This window comes from Meriones unguiculatus, chromosome 3, assembly GCF_030254825.1.
Source record: "Meriones unguiculatus strain TT.TT164.6M chromosome 3, Bangor_MerUng_6.1, whole genome shotgun sequence".
Taxonomy (NCBI): Eukaryota; Metazoa; Chordata; class Mammalia; order Rodentia; family Muridae; genus Meriones; species Meriones unguiculatus.
This window is the reverse complement of record NC_083351.1, coordinates 167,266,627-167,286,020: the sequence shown is the minus strand read 5'-3', so window position 1 is coordinate 167,286,020 and position 19,394 is coordinate 167,266,627. Positions and strand designations below refer to the sequence as shown.

The 19,394-nt window shown below is 39.6% G+C and overlaps 1 protein-coding gene across 1 annotated transcript in view; it reads right to left on the bottom strand.

The window, feature by feature from the left end:
* Nucleotides 1–19,394, bottom strand: part of LOC132652903 (PRAME family member 12-like) — a 50,370-nt gene that overhangs the window by 14,646 nt on the left and 16,330 nt on the right. The window contains exon 4 of the mRNA XM_060378847.1: nt 11,471–11,678. Within this exon, the coding sequence (XP_060234830.1) occupies nt 11,471–11,678 (208 nt within the window). The remainder of the gene's footprint in view (nt 1–11,470; nt 11,679–19,394) is intronic.

The following is a 19,394-nucleotide window of genomic DNA, read 5'->3' as shown; positions in this document are numbered from 1 at the left end:
TTAGCTTCTGAGCATCTAGAGAATGTTGTTTGGTCTGGAAAAATATTTCAGAGTTTATAAACGTAAGAAAGATTTGAGAGTATAAGTACATGTTTTAAGGTATATGAATATGAATTGTAATGATACAGAAAAGTAATTTCAGGCATATTGAAACTAGGAGATATTTCAGATTTCTGTCCTCACTCTGCTATTGTTGTGCTTATGTTGTTGTAAGATTTCAGAAGTCCAGAGTTTTGACATTGACCAGTAGGTTTCTGATAAGTTGATGAAACCCTGATTGATTATTCCCCAGTCACAAGCTTGAAATTTTCATTGCCTTTTCTTTGTCTTCTAGAGATAGATTTAGAAATGCATTTCATTATGATAAACACATCCATACAAGGTGTATATCTGACCCAAAAGCCAGAGCTTTTACTATGATATTTTTAATATCTGCCATACCTCAGATAGACTTTGATACAGGATTTTAAAGTATTTTAAATCTATTTCTCTAGTTGCTTTATTAAGGAAAGTCTAAGCATTCAGAGTTTAATACTAAAGCCACTAATGTATTTCTGCCTAACTTTCCAATGTGACATGAAGATGGAAACTAAAAGTAAATGCTGAATGTACAAGAAATGGCATGATGGCTGATTACCAACTGCTGTACCCACAGTTAAAATGTTAGAGTTTCTTATCATGGGCACACTTAAATTGTTGCTCACTCCATGGGATGCAGTTTTACCTGTTATTCACAAAAGGTTGTTAATATATTATTTTTCTGAGTCTTTTTATGTATTTCCTTTTGTAAACTAAAAATTTATAGGACTTTCAGGAAGCCAAAAATTCATGAGACCTGAGTCTGACATAGCTCAAATAGACCCCAGATGAGTTTTTCTCTTGGCTTGGGATTCCTCATTTTTCCCATTTACTAGAAAAAAATTAATTTCTGTTTCTAGTTTAAATTTGTCTCAGCAGATTTTCACCTGTTTGAGACTGCAAGCTGAGATCTGAACTTGCTGAAAGTTGACATGGTTGCTCCCTGCCTCTTCAGGTGGATCACCTAACCAGATGTGTGGAGAGCCAAGCTCTGCCAGGCCCTAAAGATGGCGCTGCCTTCTGCCTCTGGTAGATAAAAGCTCTCAGTAATCAACTCCTTAATTGGTTGTGTATGTGCATCGGGCTCACTTCCACAGTTGTGGACTAATCTGCAGGCGCCTTGAAACTTGTCAGGATTGGCTGGCCATAGGCTATTTAATTGGCCTGCTGGGCTTCCCGAGAGTCAGAAGATTGTTCAAGGTTCCTGAATAAACTGCATTGAGAAGAGTCCAGTGTTGCTTCTTTCTTGCTGGTTGAGGCGGTCGCAACACAGATGTTTCTGAGGACTGTCCAGCCTTAGGCTAGCATTTCAGTCTTCCTAACCCCTCCCTATTACAGCCCCACCTTCCAACCACAAGCTGCCATCTGCTTGCATATTTGAGTCCAAACACTTAATCCCACCTTGGGTTTTCCCATTCTCTAGATTGACTCAAGCATTCAGTGTCAATGCGAACACAATAAAAACAGAATAGGATAAAAATCATGTGTCCACTTACTAATTCCCTAACCTTCAATTTTTATGGTTTGGTGCTTATTTATTTACTCTTCTATTTGCTCTTGTTGTCCTTGCTTTTGGATTGTGTTCTGACAACATTGTTCTTTAGGTAAGGTTAACTTGGAATTCCAATTCACAAGGAATTCTTGCCTAAGGGTTCCTGCTGGGAGAATTACTATGTGAGTCAAAGCTCCTAGCTGTCCTGGCCTCAGGCTGGCCTCAAACTCACAGATCTGCCTGCCTCTGTCTCCATGAGTTCTGGGGTTACAGAAGAGTGCCACCAGGCCAACTCCTCATGCTTTATCTTTGGATTAGTTTCTGTATTGGTTTGTCTATTTTCTCTTATTCTGAATTGTTCGTTTTTGTTTGATTTTCTTATAATTCTATTTCTGGTATTGTTTTTTGTTTGTTTGTTTGTTTCTTTGTGGGTTAGTTTTTTGAGACGAGGTTTCTCTGTATAACTCTGCATGTCCTGGAACTCACTTTGTAGACCATGATGGACTCTACTCCCAGAGATCTCCTGACTCTTTCTCCTGAGTGCTGGAATTAAAGGCATTTACCACAACAGCTGGCTCCCTCTCTTTCTCTTTCCCCTTTTTAAGATTTAATTATTTTATGTTTGTAAATGCTCCTCTGCATGTACATCAGCATGATAGAAGAGGGCATCAGATCACATTATGGATGTGAGCCTCCTTATGGATGCTGAGAATTGAACCCAGGACCTCTGGAAGAACAAACAGTGCTCTTAACAACTGTGCCATCTCTCCATCCCCCTGGCTCCTTATAATTCTTTTGTGCCTGTTTGTCTTCTAAGGGAAGAGAAGAGAGTGTGGATTGGGATGGAAGAGAATGTAGGGAGGATCACAAAGAAGCTGGTAAAAATGAAGCAATAATCAGAATGTACTGTATGAAAAAGTATTTATTTTCAATAAACGAAGTGAAAAGAGCAAGGGCTGGAGAGATGACTGATTCAGCAGCTCTCAAATATCTGCAACCCCATTTTTTGAAGCTATCTTCTGACCTCGAGAAGACACACATAATACTCCATGGTACACACTGATTGTTTAGCTTTGTTTTGTTTTGTCTTGTTTTTTATTTTTTTTTGAGACACACTTTCTCTGTAGACCAGGCTATGCTCAATCTCACAGAGATCTACCTGAGCTTGCCTCGACCAATATTGAGATTAAAGGCATATGTCATTATGCCAAGGTTAAAGTTTTTAAAAAGAAATAGTTCAAACATTACATAGATCTGTTTTTGAATTTTTATATAATTTATTACATTGTATTTTATGTGCATTGGTGTTTTCTCTACCTGTATATTTCTGTGAAAGTGTTGAATCCCCTGGAACTGGAGTTACAGATAGTTGTGGGCTGTCATATTTATGCTGGGAAATGAACCTGTGTCCTCTGGAAGAGCAGCTAGTGCACTTAAGTGCTGAGCCATCTCTCCATCCTCTATCATGTAAATCTTAAGAAGGAAATCAGGAAAGACTAGCTTGGCACATTGTGTGGAGATGATGCCACCAAGAATGGGACCTTGACAGGGAGAAGCTTCATACTAATAATGGAGGCAGAGGGCTGGAGATGTGGTGCAGCAGTTAAGAGCACTGAATGCTCTTGCAGAGGACCCAAGTTCTAGTCACTGCACCCATAGGGCAGCTCACAACTGTTTGTAACTACTGTTCCAGAATCCAACACACTTACACAGACATACATGCACTCAAAACAGCAATGCACACAAAATAAAAATAAATAACTTCTTTAAAAAAAAAACTATGTTCTGAAATACAAAGTTAAAAACTGTTACTAATACTAAAAAATAAAAATAAAAATACATGTTCTGAAGCAATATATAGATTTAATACATTCCTATCAAGTTACCAACATAGTTCTTTACAGAACTTGAAAGAAAAATTCTCAACTTCATAGGGAAAAACAAGAAACCCAGAATCACTAAAACAATCCTATACAATAATAGATCTTCTAGAGGTATCTCCATTCCTGATCTCAAGCTGTACTATAGAGCAACAGTAATAAAAATGGCATGGTACTGGCATAGAAACAGATTGGTAGATCAATGGAAATGAATAGAAGAACCAGAAACAAACCCAAACGCTTGTGGACACCTGATTTTTGACAAAGATGTCAAAATCATACAATGGAAAAAATGACAGCATCTTCAACAAATGGTGCTGGTTTAACTGGATGTCTACATATAGAAAATGCAGCTAGATCCATACTTATCACCATACCCAAAATTCAAGGCCAAGTCAATCAAAGACCTCAACATAAAACAAGACACACTAAATCAATAGAAGAAAAAGTGGGGAAGAGCCTTGACCTTATTGGTACAGGAGACAATTTTCTGAACAGTTTGGCAACACACACTGAATTTCTTCTTTTGCATTTTTTGGTTGTTGGTACTTGGGGTGGTTGACCTGGGTGAACTGAAATGTGAGTGTGCTCAGGGTTCAATGATATGAAATTGCCCAAAAATCAATAAAAATATTAAAAATTTTAAAAGTAGTTTTAAAAAATTCACATCCAGAAAAAAATCCTTTAGAAACTTAAGTAAATAAATAAACAAATGAATAAATAAATGACTTTCACATCTTAGGCCTACCCTCTCTATTTCAGGGCTCCTGGGCCCTTTGGATCAAAGTGACTTACCTGTTCTGAGCACTGATGAGCACACGGTCTCTGGGTACCAGCAGAGCCAGGCTGTCAGCACAGTCTCAGCTCACTGAGGGAAGAACTCCTCTGTCTCCCCTGCAGCCTTAATATACCACCCTGCTAAGCCCCTCCCTATTACAGCCCCACCTCCCAACCACAAGCTGCCATCTCCTTGCATATTTGAGTCCAGACATTTAATCCCACCTTGGATTTTCCCATTCTCTAGATTGAATCAAGATTTCTGTGTCAATGCAAACAACCAAAACATAACAGGAAGAAAATTTTGAGTCTGTTTACTGACTAGTTCCCTCACCTTGAATTTTACGATATGCTTGCTTGTTTATTTACTCTTCTATTTGCTCTTGTTCTCCTTGGTTTTGAATTGTGTTCTGACAACTTTGCTATGTAGGTAAGGTTAATTTGGAATTCCAATTCACAGGGATCCTCCTGCTTCAGCCTTCCTGTAGGGAGGATTACTATGTGAATCAACTACCCTGGAAGTGTTTATACATTTATGACTAACATGGTTCAGAGTGTGAGTCAGCAGAGTGGGGGAGTGTTAACATAATCCTGAAAATAAAAACTTATTTGTCTTTTCTAGAATCAAGAGCTGAGCTTGATGCTTTGACAATCTTCCTGTTTGGTAGCTACTCAGAGGCTGAGGAATGAGGATGGCTTACACCCATTAATCTTGTTATTACTTCAGGAATAGCCACACAGTGACCATTCCAACACCACACTCAGATTACATCATTTTGACCAGCTAAACATAATCAATTATGTTCCAAGTGTATGGCATTTTATCTAGGAGGCTAGACAAAGCACTTTAAGCTAATTGGCTAAGATTAGGGTAGGGGATGTCATGAGTGCTTTCTAGCTATGTGGAAATAAGGAATATACCAGGCTGTTGTGATCTCTAACACAAGCAGAACATGCATTTGCCATCTATTGTTTGATCCTAAGCAGCAAGTGCAAACTACTGAATTGTATTCTGGTGTCAGGCATGGAGGGATTGAAAACTTGGTGTTAATTTCACCTTACAATCAAACTGGAGACTTGAAGACAAAATGGCTTCTGATATGCTAAAGGTGATAGCAAGAGTTAACTGAGGAGCCACAGTCATGCTTAGGACTAAAGTAGGTCTCTGCAGAGGGGCTTTAGAGTGTAAGCAGGTCATAACAATATTTGGCAGGGCTTTATGTGCCAGGAATTTAGGTAGTAAAATCCTTGCTTGGCATTCACAAAATGATAGGTGACATCTAGACCTGATCTAGACTTGTTGGAACATGCCTATCCTCTGAGAATGTGAGAGTTTAAGTATACAGGGCTCAAAAGTTCAATGAATTCATTGGCTATAATTGGAAATTGAGGTTGCACTTTACTTTCTCACAACATTTCACAAAGTGTATTAGGGAGGGAGATTTCACTGGTTTTTCTCAGGAAGTTCGGTAGAATTTCAGAAAAAGAGGATCACCTGAAATGGAGCGATGCTCAGTGTCTAGGAGAACATCCTGCTATTGCAGAATGGTGAAGTTCACTGCCCAGCATGTATGGCGGTGATGTGAAATGTTCTATAACTTGAGTGCAAAGGAATCTATTGACCATTCCTGGATTTAATGGGCACAATTATGTTCATGTGGACATGTACACAAGTACTCACACACACAAATGGAGAGAGAATGATGAGGCTGGAAAAGAGAGAGGGATCATGAACACACTATCCTATTTGGGACTTCTCTGTCAAATCCTCCCCTCAGGGATCAGGGAACCCAGTGAAAAAGGAGGAAGAAACACTGTGAGAACCAGATGGAATGGAGGACACCAAGGAAAACAGGCCTTCTTAAACCCAGCAGAAGACTGCACATATGAACCCAGAGAGACTGAGGCAGCATGCACAGGGCCTGCATGGGTCTATACCACATGAGGTGTCAGTGTGGAGAGGAGTGGACACAAGCTCCCATCCCTAACCCAGAAGCTAAGGATAAGCAATTGCAAATGAGAATGGAGTTCCCTCAAATGGAATCTCCCCAAGGGTGCAAATGTCACTGTGTACAACAGACCCAGTGACCAACTATTGATGCCAACACAAAATGAACTCAGTGGCATCTTTGGAAGTTCTTGGTCTCAAAATGTTTTATCAGGATTTTTCTTTACTTTTTATATTACTTTTATAATACTTTGCTTGTATATTATGTCTACCAATTTTGTGGTTTTTCTGTTATTGTTGTTTCTTCTTATTTATTTATTTATTTATTGTTTTTGTATAAGGTGAGGAAATGGGAAGAAGAGTGAGTGGAGAGAAGAACTAGGAGAATGGTGTGGTGTCCCTCCACCCCCCACCCCCTGCAGAGATAAACGACAAAAATGAGTGAAGGGGAAAGAACCCGAGGCAGAGAAAGCCAGTTTTGTTTTCATGGGATTCGTGTATGTGCCAAAGGGTCCTCCATCTGCATCTACATGACTCATGCATTTTTTTATTTTTAAGATAGGGCTCCTCTTTGTAGCCTTGGCTGCCCTGGATCAGACTGGCTTTAAACTCACACTGATTTGAGTGTGTCTGTCTCCCTGAGTACTGGGATTACAAAAGAGTGTCACTGTGCCCATTTCCTCATGCTCTATCCTTGATTTTTTTTCTGTTGGTTTGAGTCAGCATGCACAGGACATTCAAGGGTCTGTACCACATGGGGTGTCAGTGTGGAGAGGAGTGTATAGCAGCTTCCATATCTAACCTAGAAGCAAGGGATAACCTATTGCAAATGGGAATTGAGTTCCTTCAAATGGAGTCTCCCCAAGAATACAAACCCCACTCTGACCAGCAGGCCCAGTGACAAACTATTGATGCCAACACAAACTGAACTCAGTGGCATCTTTGGAGTTTCTTGGTCTCATAATGGTTTATCAGGACTTTCCTTTACTTTTTATATTACATTCCTTGTATATTATGTCTACCAATTTTGTGGTTTTCTGTTATTGTTGTTTATTGTTATTTATTTATTTATTGTTTTTGTATAAGGAGAAGAATTGGGAAGAAGAGTGAGTGGAGAGGAGAAATGGGAGAATGGTATGGTGCCCCACCCCCTGAGAGATAAACAACAAAGAGGATGGAGGTGGAAAGAAACTGATGCAGAGAAAGCCAGTTTTATGTTTTCACGGGATTTGTTTATGTGCAAAAGTGTCCTCTATCTGCATCTATGTGACTCATACTTTTTTTTGGAAGACACAGCTTCTCTGTGTAGCCTTGACTGCCCTGGATCAGACTGGCTGTAAACTCACAGGGATCTGCATGTCTCTGTCTCCCTGAGGGCTATGATTACAAAAGAGTATCACTGTGCCCACCTCCTCAAGCTCTATCCTAGAATTTTTTTCCTTTGTTGGTTTGTTTATTTTCTCCTATTCCAATTTGTTTGTTTTTGTTTTATTTTCTTATAATTCTTTTTCTGTTTCTATGTTTTTTGTTGGACTTTCAAAACATGGTTTCTCTCTGTAACTCTGGCTTTCCTGGAACTCACTTTGTAGCACATGCTGGACTCAACTCAGAGATCTCCTGACTCTGCCTCCTGAGTGCTGGGATTAAAGGTGTGTATCACCACACCTGGCTCCCTCACTCTCTCTCCATTTTTTAAGATTTAATTATTTTATGTATGTGAGTACATCTCTGCATGGAGTTCTGCATGATAAAAGAGGAAATCAGATCACATTATACCTGTGGTTGCTGGGAATTGAACCCAGGACCACTGAAAAAACAGTGTTCTTAACCACTGAGCCATCTCTCCAACCACTTGGATCCTTCTTATTATATTTTAGATGACTGTTTGTCTTCTTGGGGAAAAGAAGAGAGTGTGAATTCAGATGGAAGAGAAGGTGGGTAGGATCACAGAGGAGCTGGTTGATAAGAGACCATAATCAGAATGTATTGTATGAAAAAAAATTCTATTGTCAATAAATGAAGAGCAAAGAAAATACCTGAGGCAATGATTGAGCAGTCAAGAGCTGCTCTTAACAAGTAGCCATTTCTGTTTCCCAGCATCCACATGGCAGCTCTCAAATATCTGCAAATCCATTTTCTGAAGTCAACTTCTGACCTCCAGAAGACACATATATAACACTCCATGGTATACAGACAAAAACTTTTGCTTTGCTTGGTTTTCTTCCTTTGTCTCTTTCTTTGTTTTCTTTTTTTTTTTTTTTTTTTTTTTTTTTTTTGGACAGGTTTTGTCTGTGTAGCCTCTGCAAACCAGGCTAGGCTCAAACTCTCAGAGATCTGTCCACCTTTGCCTCCTCCACTGCTGGGATTAAAGGCACCTGCCATCATGCCCAGCTTAAAGTTGTTAAAAAAAAGAACTAGTTTAAACATTACATAAATCTATTTTGGAATTTTTATGTAATTTATTACCATGTATTTTATGTGGATTGGTGTTTTGCCTGTGTGTATGTTTGTGTGAAAGTGTTGGATACCCAGGAACTGAATCATAGACATTTTTAGGGTATGATTTTTGTGTTGGATACTGAACCTGGGTCCTCTGGAAGAGCAGCTAGTGCTCTGAAGTGCTGAGCCATCTCTTCAACTTCTAGTATGTAACTATACTCTACTATGTAAAAATTGTGAAGGATGATGCTACCAAGAATGGGAACAAGACAGGGAGAAGCTTCATACTACAAATGGAGGCAGAGGGCTGGAGATGTGGTGTAGCAGTTAAGAGCACTGAATGCTCTTGCAGAGGACCCAAGTTCTAGTCACTGCACCCACAGGGCAGCTCACAACTGTTTGTAACTACTGTTCCAGAATCCAACACCCTCACACAGACAAACATGCAGTCCAAACAGCAATGCACACAAAATAAAAATAAATAATTTCTTTAAAAAAAAATTGTTCTGAAATACAAAGTTAAAAACTGTTACTAATATTAAAAAATAAAAATACATGTTCTGAAGCAATATATAGATTTAATACATTCCTATCAAGTTACCAACATAGTTCTTTACAGAACTTGAAAGAAAAATTCTCAACTTCATATGGAAAAACAAGAAACCCAGAATCACTAAAACAATCCTATACAATAATAGATCTTCTAGAGGTATCTCCATTCCTGATCTCAAGCTGTACTATAGAGCAACAGTAATAAAAATGGCATGGTACTGGCATAGAAACAGATTGGTAGATCAATGGAAATGAATAGAAGAACCAGTAACAAACCCAAACGCTTGTGGACACCTGATTTTTGACAAAGATGTCAAAATCATACAATGGAAAAAATGACAGCATCTTCAACAAATGGTGCTGGTTTAACTGGATGTCTACATATAGAAAATGCAGCTAGATCCATACTTATCACCATACCCAAAATTCAAGGCCAAGTCGATCAAAGACCTCAACATAGAACAAGACACACTAAATCAGTAGAAGAAAAAGTGGGGAAGCGCCTTGACCTTATTGGCACAAGAGACAACTTCTGAACAGAACAGCAACAGCACAGGCTCTAAGATCCACAATCAATAAATGGGGCCTCATGAAACTCAAAAAGCTGCTATAAAGCCAAAGACACTGTCAACATAACAAAATGTCAGCCTACAGATTGGGAAAAGTATTTCAGCAACCCTATATTTGACTGAGGGCTCATATCCAGAATATATAAAGAACTCAAGAAGTTAAACAGCAACCAATCAAGTAATACAAATATAAAATGGGGTACAGAGCTAAACAGAAAATTCTCCATAGAGGAATATCGAATGGCAGAGGAACACTTAAGGAAATGCTTAACATCCTTAGTCATCAGGGAAAAGAAAATAAAAAAGACCCTGAGATTTTTACCTTACACCCATCATAATGGTTAAGATCAAAAACTCAAGTGACAACACATGCGGGAGAAATGTGGAGAGAGGGGAACACTCCTCCATTGCTGTTGAAAATGAAAATTCTACAAACACTTTGGAAAACAATCTGGTGCTTTCACAGACAATTGGGAATAATGCTTCCTCAAGATCCAGCTATGCCATTCCTAGGCATATATCCAAAATATGCTCAACTATACAATAAGGTCAGTTGCTCAGCCATGTTTGTAGGAGGCTTCTTTGTAAAAGCCAAAATCTGGAAACAACCCCGATGTCCCTCAATTGAGGAATGGATACAGAAATTGTAGTAAAATTGTAGTACATTTACACAATTCGTGTGGTAGTCTCACTAAGACAAAAAGATCAAAATTACAAGGCTAGCTCAGAGTACATGAGGCTTTCATCTAAAAAGAAAGCAAAGTTTTAAAACTGGAAGGCTTAAGAGTACTGGATGTTAACTATCTGTGATCCATTAAAACCTCATTCATATTCACAGGATCGGTGTCTATGTTGCTCACTTTAGTTTCAACATTTTGTACCTCTAACAGAACAGCCACCAAGACAGTTGTAACTATTGCACAGGTAGGAAAAGGATAAGAATGGAATAAGTGTCACTAAAATCATCATTTTATGGATGCCAATTTGGACTGGACTTTTGCCTTACTCATAAGACACAGGTATTTTTCCATTCATTTTGTCATGAAACCCTCCAGACCCTAGCAATGAGAGTTATAACAAAAAAATACCCCATAGGGAGAACATCCAGGTTAACAGCTAGAAGACAAAGCCACTGGCTGTCCTGTTCTGACAGAAGGACACTAAAAGGCAAAACTGTCTATCTGACTCCACAAGACCCACAATCCCATTGTTCTTCATGTCACCTTCAGAATCCTAGATCCAGCTGTCCAATCATTTGGATTCTAAAAATTTGAGCAGAGTCTGAGTCCACAAGCTCTGAGCACACAAAAGGAGAATTTTGTCCTAAGCCATCCATTTCTTCAAATCAGAAATCATGTTTCTCTAATTGCCACTGCCTCCTCTGGCAATGACACAGTCTGAATCTTCGGCCATAGACACAGTGCTCTCCACATTTAGGGCACATATGTGTAGCAAAGGAGATGCACTTGGGCTGCCTTATGGCCCCAAGTCTCTCTATTTCCTCAGGACAGAGTTGGCCAAATCTCTCTGTGGAGACATAACCAAACTCATCATAGCACTCAAGAGGGGCAGGGTACTTTTCCACATTCATCTAGCTCAAGTTGGCTGTGTGCTGCAAAAGGTCCCTCAAAATGGGCTTGGGGAATTCATTGCGATAGAAACTGACTTTGGTTCAGCAGGGAGCACTTGCTGAGGGCAGGTATGAGCACAGTGAGATGAGAGTCTTTCATCTTACACACTTCAAGTCCAGGGACTTTAAGGTGTCTGCCACATACTCTAGGAGGACTCTGAGATGCATAAGATCCAAAGCCTTTAAGCCCACACCTTTCATGTCCAGATATTTCAGCTGAATGAGCTTAGGACACCCAGAGAAGTAATTCAGGTCTGACTGTGAATTGTAGCAGTAAGTGATGGACAGGGTCTCCAATGGGGTCATCAAGCACCTAGGGATAGACCAGGAGGTTAGTTCTGGAAAATGGTGTTGGAGACTTTACACAGAGGTAGAAGAATCCCAGTACCCAAGGTCAGTTTGACCGAATATCAAGGACATTCTCTAAAGTGCCTTCTGTCAGAATCTGCTCAGTCAGCACAAACTGACACTTCTTCTCCTGGCCTCATTCTCAAGCAGAAAGCCAGCTGGGATTCATGTGGATCTCGTCTTCAGAAACTGCTTCAGTGTTAACAATACAACGTTGGCATCAGGGGCTAGGAAGCCTGAAATGCCAGCCTAAGGCTGGGCAATGGGGAAGTCCTCAGAAGCATCTGGTTAGTTGATTCACCTGAAGAGGCAGGGAGCAATCATGTCAGCTTCCAGCAAGTTCAGATCTCAGCTTGCAGTTTCAAACAGGTGAAAATCTGCTGAGACAAATTTAAACTAGAAACAAAAATTAAATTTTGTCTAGTAAGTGGGAAAAATGAGGAATCCTAAGACCAGAGAAAAACTCATCTGGGGTCTGTTTGAGCTATGTCAGATTCAGGTCTCGTGAATTTTTGGCTTCATAAAACTCATATAAATTTTGAGTTCGCAAAAGGAAATACATAAAAAGACTCAGAAAAAATAATATATTAATAACATTTTGTTAATAACAGGTAAAACTGCGTCCAATGGAGTGAGCAACAATTTAAGTGTGCCCATGATATGGAACTCTAACATTTTAACTGTGGGTACAGCAGTTGGTAATCAGCCATCATGCCATTTCTTGTACATTCAGCATTTACTTTTAGTTTCCATCTTCATGTCACATTGGAAAGTTAGGCAGAAATACATTAGTGGCTTTAGTATTAAACTCTGAATGCTTAGACTTTCCTTAATAAAGCAACTAGAGAAATAGATTTAAAATACTTTAAAATCCTGTATCAAAGTCTATCTGAGGTATGGCAGATATTAAAAATATCATAGTAAAAGCTCTGGCTTTTGGGTCAGATATACACCTTGTATAGATGTGTTTATTATAATGAAATGCATTTCTAAATCTATCTCTAGAAGACAAAGAAAAGGCAATGAAAATTTCAAGCTTGTGACTGGGTAATAAGCAATCAGTGTTTCATCAACTTATCAGAACTCTATTGGTCAATGTCAAAACTCTGGACTTCTGAAATTTTACAACAACATAAGCACAACAATAGTAGAGAGAGGAGAGAAATCTGAAATATCTCCCAGTTTTAATATGCCTCAAATCACTTTTCTATATCATTACAATTCATATTCATATACCTTAAAATATCTACTTATACTCTCAAATCTTTCTTACGTTTATAAACTCTGAAATATTCTTCCAGACCAAAAAACATTCTCTAGATTCTCAGAAGCTAAATTCCTAAATCCTCAGACCCTATAGAAACTCCATTATCTTTCTATCCAGCCATTCTTCCTAAGACATAGATAATTAACTTGAAGCCTTTAGGCAAGGCAAACTTGCCTGCCTTTTTCAAATAAAAGACTTAGTACTTAATAATTGTAACTAATTAATGAATTAACCAATAAACTAACAATGGATCTAACTATCTGCTCTTTAGCTGCAAGCCTATCATTAGCTTAGCTTAGCCATCAATGTAATCAGAGACCTGAGAAGGATAAGTATGTACCAATCCATGAACCAATCCAAATGACAGTGACAACTAGTCAGTCCATCACTCTAGGCAGCTGTCCCTGTCTCCTGTGGTCTCATGGCATCATGAGCAGGATGGTCCAGTGACCAGGCACAAAAGATGAGAGACTGGAGAAAGAAACGAGAGAATGACCTCACCTCACCCTTAACAACGTGAAACATGACTCTCCAGGTGACCAGTTTTGTCCACAGTTTAGGCTGCACCGTAGTAGTTTAGGCTGCACCCTAGTAGTGGACTAGTTGGGGCAGTCTTGCCCAGTGGTTAGCATACCATAATCCAGAGTTGCATTGTGCCCAAATCTTCTTGGAGACCTTGGGGAGCTACTGCCAGGATTTTGGGACTGTCTGTCATAATAAGCTTACACATGTTAAAATGCCATATCCATCAGATGTCTGACAAGCTTGAGGGCCAGCATATCTGAATTATTTTTCATCTCTTTTTAAATTTTTTTTTTATTTGAAATTACATCCTATGAAATAGAATGTCATAATCTAATTCTGGCATATTCCTTAAATAAATATTTTAAACCTGTATTTATGTGAAGTAGATCTACATAGGACAACTTTTTAATTACCCATCCTAGGCTTAACTTTAAAAATATAAACAAAAGACCAGATAAAATCCATTCTTATAACTAACATTCGCTAGCATAACTTCAAATATCTTTCTGAACTAAAATCAAAGCAAAACTTTCAATGAAACACAATGCATAGGAGGGCCAGAAAATTTTGTTCATCCTATCATATTGCATTGAAACTGAACAGCAAAAAAGCATTAAGGACAAAAGTTTCATTTGGCACTAAACGGAGAACTAAACACAAGTGGCAACCTTAGAGATGGACAATTATGACCATTTCAAACCCATCGGCCAGAAATAAACAGCATTAAATCATTTATATAGGAACTGGCAACCAGGTATATATTTTTATAATAATTAACAATAACATAAATATAACCCTATGTAAACCTGGGCTAAAGAGCATGAAAAAACATTTCATAGTGAAGAAACATCAGCCTTTAAATGAAGAGCAACATATCTTATACCCTTTATAACAGTGTATTTACCTTTAGTAGAGGCTTTTCCCAGCTCCATTTTTTTTTTATTTAACCAGATATTTTCTTGATTTTTAGACCATATAAAAGTTTTCATCAGAACCCTTTTTATTATTTTATCATTTTGACATAATATATTGAAAAACTGCAATTTTCATCATTGGCTCAAATAATATGGCTTGGTTTCATTTTGTAAAATTAAGAAAATAAATACCAAAGTCTTTTTTCCTCCCCAAAGGATTGAGAAACTGTTCCAAGTTCGCTTTTAGAATGCCCAGCCAATGTAGCTCATGCCTTAGTTGTACATAAAGGAATTAATGCTCAACTAAAATGAAGCTTGATGGTGTTTAATCAGAGGATTGACCTCGTGCAAGAGCAAATTGATACCCTATGGCAAATCGCTCAACCTGGCTGTCAATGAAAGTATGCTGGATTTTGTGTCACTAGCATACAACATGAGAATTTTTCCTGTGCTGCAAATCTGTCTAAACAATTGTCGAGCTATATTTTAGGTAATTGGACTGGAGAATTCGATACTACGATGGAGCAGCTGAGAGTGGCCATTGTCACAGTAAATTCTACGAGAGTGGACGCAGGACTAGCCACAGGATTATCAACATGGATTGCTGCAGCCATGAATCATCTGAAGGAATGGGCGGGCATGGGAGTGTTAGCAGGCCTTCTGGTGTTGGTCTCCCTGGTTTGCCTGTGGTATATATGCAAGATTAGAGTCTCACAACAGTGTGATGCAGCCATGATCATTCAGACCTTTACAGCCATTGATGCAGGACATTCTCCCCAAGCATGGTTGGATACCATAAAAAGCTAAAATGATACGCTCAGGATGCGAGGCTAAGCACTGCACTCAGGGTCAGCCGCTTTGGACCCAGAGAAGAGCATGTCTGATTGCATGTGGGTTGATGCCCCAGGTCCCGCCTCTGAGAAAAAGGTATCAGAAGGGTCTGATGCTCTTTGGGTGGATGACACCTAAATGAACATCTGTACAAAGTCCCAATTTATTTCTAATATCAGAGATCAGACCTCTACTCTTGCCTGATGCGTCTAAAACAAAAAGCGGGAACTGTAGAGAGCTGCGGAATGCTATGCCTTAAAGATGGAGCTGGTTTCTGCCTTCCACCTTCCCGATGGTGAGTGCTCTCTGTCACGAACAATTCCACATTTGGCTAAGGCTGAGGATCTGGCTTGCTTCCATGTATGTGGACCTATCTGCATTGCCCCCGTGGCACGCCTGGGTTGGCTACCCAGAGGCTATTTAAGCTGTGGGCTGGCTTTCCCCGGGGTCTGAGGATTGTTCAATGTTCCTGAATAAACTGCATTGGAAAAAAAATTTTTTTTTTCCATTGGATCGTCATTTATTTATTTATTTATTTATTTATTATTTATCTTTTTTATTAATTATTTTCTTCTTGTTACACTTTATTCACTTTACATCCCCCATAAGCCCCTCCCTCCTCCACTCCAAATCCCATCCTCCCTCCACTTCTTCAGGCATGCCCCTCAACAAGTCCACTGATAGGGGAAGTCCTCCTTTCCTTCCTTCTGAACTTAGTCTATCAGATCACATCAGGAGTGGCTACATTGTCATATTCTGTGGCCTGGTAAGACTGCTCTCCCCTCAGAGGGAGGTGATCAAAGAGCAGGCCAATCTGATTGTTTTGGAGACAGTCCCTCTTCCCATTACTATGTAACCCACTTAGACAGTAAACTCCCATGGATTACATCTGCACAGGGATTCTAGGTTATCTCCATGCCTGGTACTTGATTGGAGTATGGGTCGCTGTGAAGACCCCTGTGTTCAAATTTTCTGGTTCTGTTGCTCTCCTTGTGGGTCTCCTGTCCTCTCCAGGTCCCACTTCTCTACTGCTGGGTCAGAGAGACTTGGGTCCAGAGTTCAATCACTCTCATAATAAAGCTCTCTTTCAGTTGCATCAAATAACCTCCTGGTGGTCTCTGGAGTCCTGTGAACCAGGCATTACACTTTAATTATTCCTTACTTTTTTTTTTGAGACAGGGTTTCTTTGTAGCCTCTGCAGACCAGGCTAGGCTCAAACTCACAGAGATCTGTCCACCTTTGCCTCCTCCACTGCTGGGATTAAATGCATATGCCATCATGCCCAGCTTAAAGTTGTTAAAAAGAAACAGTATAAACATTACATAAATGTTTTTTTTTTTAATTTTTATGTTATTTATTACTTTGTATTTTATATGCATTGGTGTTTTGCCTATGTGTATGTTTGTGTGAAACTGTTGGATCCCCTGGAACTGGATCACAAACATTTTTAGGCTGTCATGTTTGTGCTGGAAACTTAACCTGGGCCCTCTAGAAGAACAGCTAGTGCTCTTAAGTGCTGTGCCACCTCTCCAACCTCTAGTATGTAAATATTGTCTCCTATGTAAAAATTGTCTAGGGATGATGCCACCAAGAATGGAAGCTAGAGAGGGAAAACCTTCCTACTACAAGAGGAGGTAAAGGACTGGAGAGATGGCTCAGCAGTTAAGAACACTGAATGCTTTTGCAGAGACCACGAGTTCTATTCACTGTGCCCACATGGCAGCTCACAACTGTCTGTAACTCCTGTTCCAGGATATCTGACACTTTCACACAGACATACATGCAGTCAAAACACCAATGTATACAAAATAAAAACAAATGATTTTCTTTAAATAAAAAAGAGGCAGAAACTGGATCATCTGTAGTTTGAGTCTAGCCTGGGTTATAGACTGAAATTATTTCACCTAGCCAAGAATAAACACTCAGCACTGAGGTTCAGTAACAGAGAGTGTTATGCCAGGATCATGAGACTCTCAAAGACCACCAGGAGATGACTCAATGCAAAAGCAACAGGACTTTATTATGAGAGCGATTTAACTTGGGACCCAATTCTCACTGACCCAGCAGTAGAGAGGTGGGTTCTGAGCACTGGGTGAGCAGGGTTTTAATGTGAAAAACTGTAAGCAGGGGTTTCCATTGACAGTAAGCAGGGCGGTTCATGACTTAGAGTTACCAGATTGCATAAGAGTAAGAGGGATGAGATGACCATCTAGCTGGAATCTAACTTACAATAATTATTCCTCTAAACTACATCTGGAACATTGGGGAGAATTTTTCCAAACGATTTTCACTGATGGATGCCAGGGTGAGTCTCTATTTTTTATCAAGTATTTATTCTGTGATATTTCCTGGAGGCTGTTGCTAGGAAAATTAACTTTGTTTGTTGCCAAGAGCACGTTCTGTGATATTTCCTAGTGCTCAAGTTCCGCTCCCACTCAAGATTGCTCCTCATTTCAACATGGAGTCACCCAGGCTAACTTAAACTCTTCATTCCCCCCTTTCCTTGTTAATAAAGAAACCAATCTTGGGCACTTGCAGCCCATGGTCTGCTTTAAAATGCCAGGACTTGGTTCTCATTAACATCAACTGTATAGTCCCTAGTCTTTGCCGAATGTATCCTAAAAGCTTCTTAAGCAAGCATGGTCCAAAAAATGATCAAAAGCAAAAGATATTGCCTTTGAGCTGTTATAAGTCTGGCTTTATAAATCCAGTCTTGCAATAGTAGTTCCTACTCCAGCTAAGCAGGTCTTGAAGAAAATAGCTAATGTCAGAGAACCCCTTTTAACTTAGAATTTCAGCCTAAAAGGTGGAATTTTGGACTGAAGGTCTCTTCTTCTGAATCTTAGTCAAAGGTGACAAAAGGACTCTTGGAATCATGAGCTAGAAGAGCTGAAATGCCAGCCAAAGGCTGGGCAATGCAGCAGTCCTCAGAAGAGTTAAGTTAGTTGATCCACCTGAGGAGTCAGTGAGCAATCATGTCAGCTTCCAGCAAGTTCAGATCTCACCTTGCAGTTTCAAACAAGTGAAAATCTGCTGAGGCAAATTCAGACTAGAAACAGAAGTTTCCTAAGGGGAAAAGTGAGCAATCCCAAAATCAAGAAAATAACTCATCTGAGCTATACCATATCTGTTGTAATACCACGTATTACAACTTTTTGATTTCCTAAAAGTCATATGAATTTTTAGTTTGCAAAAGGAAATCTATAAAAAGACTAAAAAAATAATATATCAACATTTTGTGAATAACAGCTTAAACTGCATCCAACAGAATTCTTCTTAGAGGCTTGTTTTATAACCTTTATAAACAATTTAAATGTGTCCATGGTCTGAAAGTTTAACACTTTAACTGTGGGTATAGTTGTTGGGAATCAGCCATCATGCCATTTCTTCTACACTGGAAAGTTATGCAGAAGTTCATTAAAGGCTTTTATATTAAACTCTAGATGCTTGGACTTCCCTTAAGAAAGCAACTAGAGGTGGGCGGTGCTAGATGGCGGTGCTGGAAGGACTCTCATTCTGACCAGCAGCACAGCAGGATCAGCAGAGTGACCAACAATCAGAACTCACGTCCATAAAACACAATGATTGTGTTTCCCAGGTGAGAAGATACCCCAGAGTGGGGGATTCAATCAGCTTTTAACTCACCCTGCTAAACTTCAGAAGAAAACTCAGTTCTGCAAGTTGCTTGACTACTGTCAGCCAGCCCCAGCCCCAGCCCAGAGCCACAAGCCAGTGTCTCTGGTCACGGTCCCAGACTGAACCATGAGCACCACACTATCAGAGACTGGAATTTTCAGTCTAGATATAACCCCACGGTGCAGGAAACGATTGGGACTGACCTTAGGTCACCCAGACATCCCCTGGAAAAGCCTCAGGTTCCACACGTGCCCCAGGAGCCAGCCCGGAGCCAGTCTATATGCCACACAATTTGAAAATCTAAATGAAATGTACAATTTTCTTGATCGATTTGACTTACCAAAGCTGAATCAGGACCAGCTAAATCAACTAAATAGTCTTATATCCCCCAAAGAAATAGAAGCAGTCATCAAAAGTCTCCCATCCAAAAAAAGCCCAGGACCAGATGGCTTCAGCACAGAATTCTACCAGACCTTCAAAGAAGAGCTAACACCAATTCTCTTCAAAA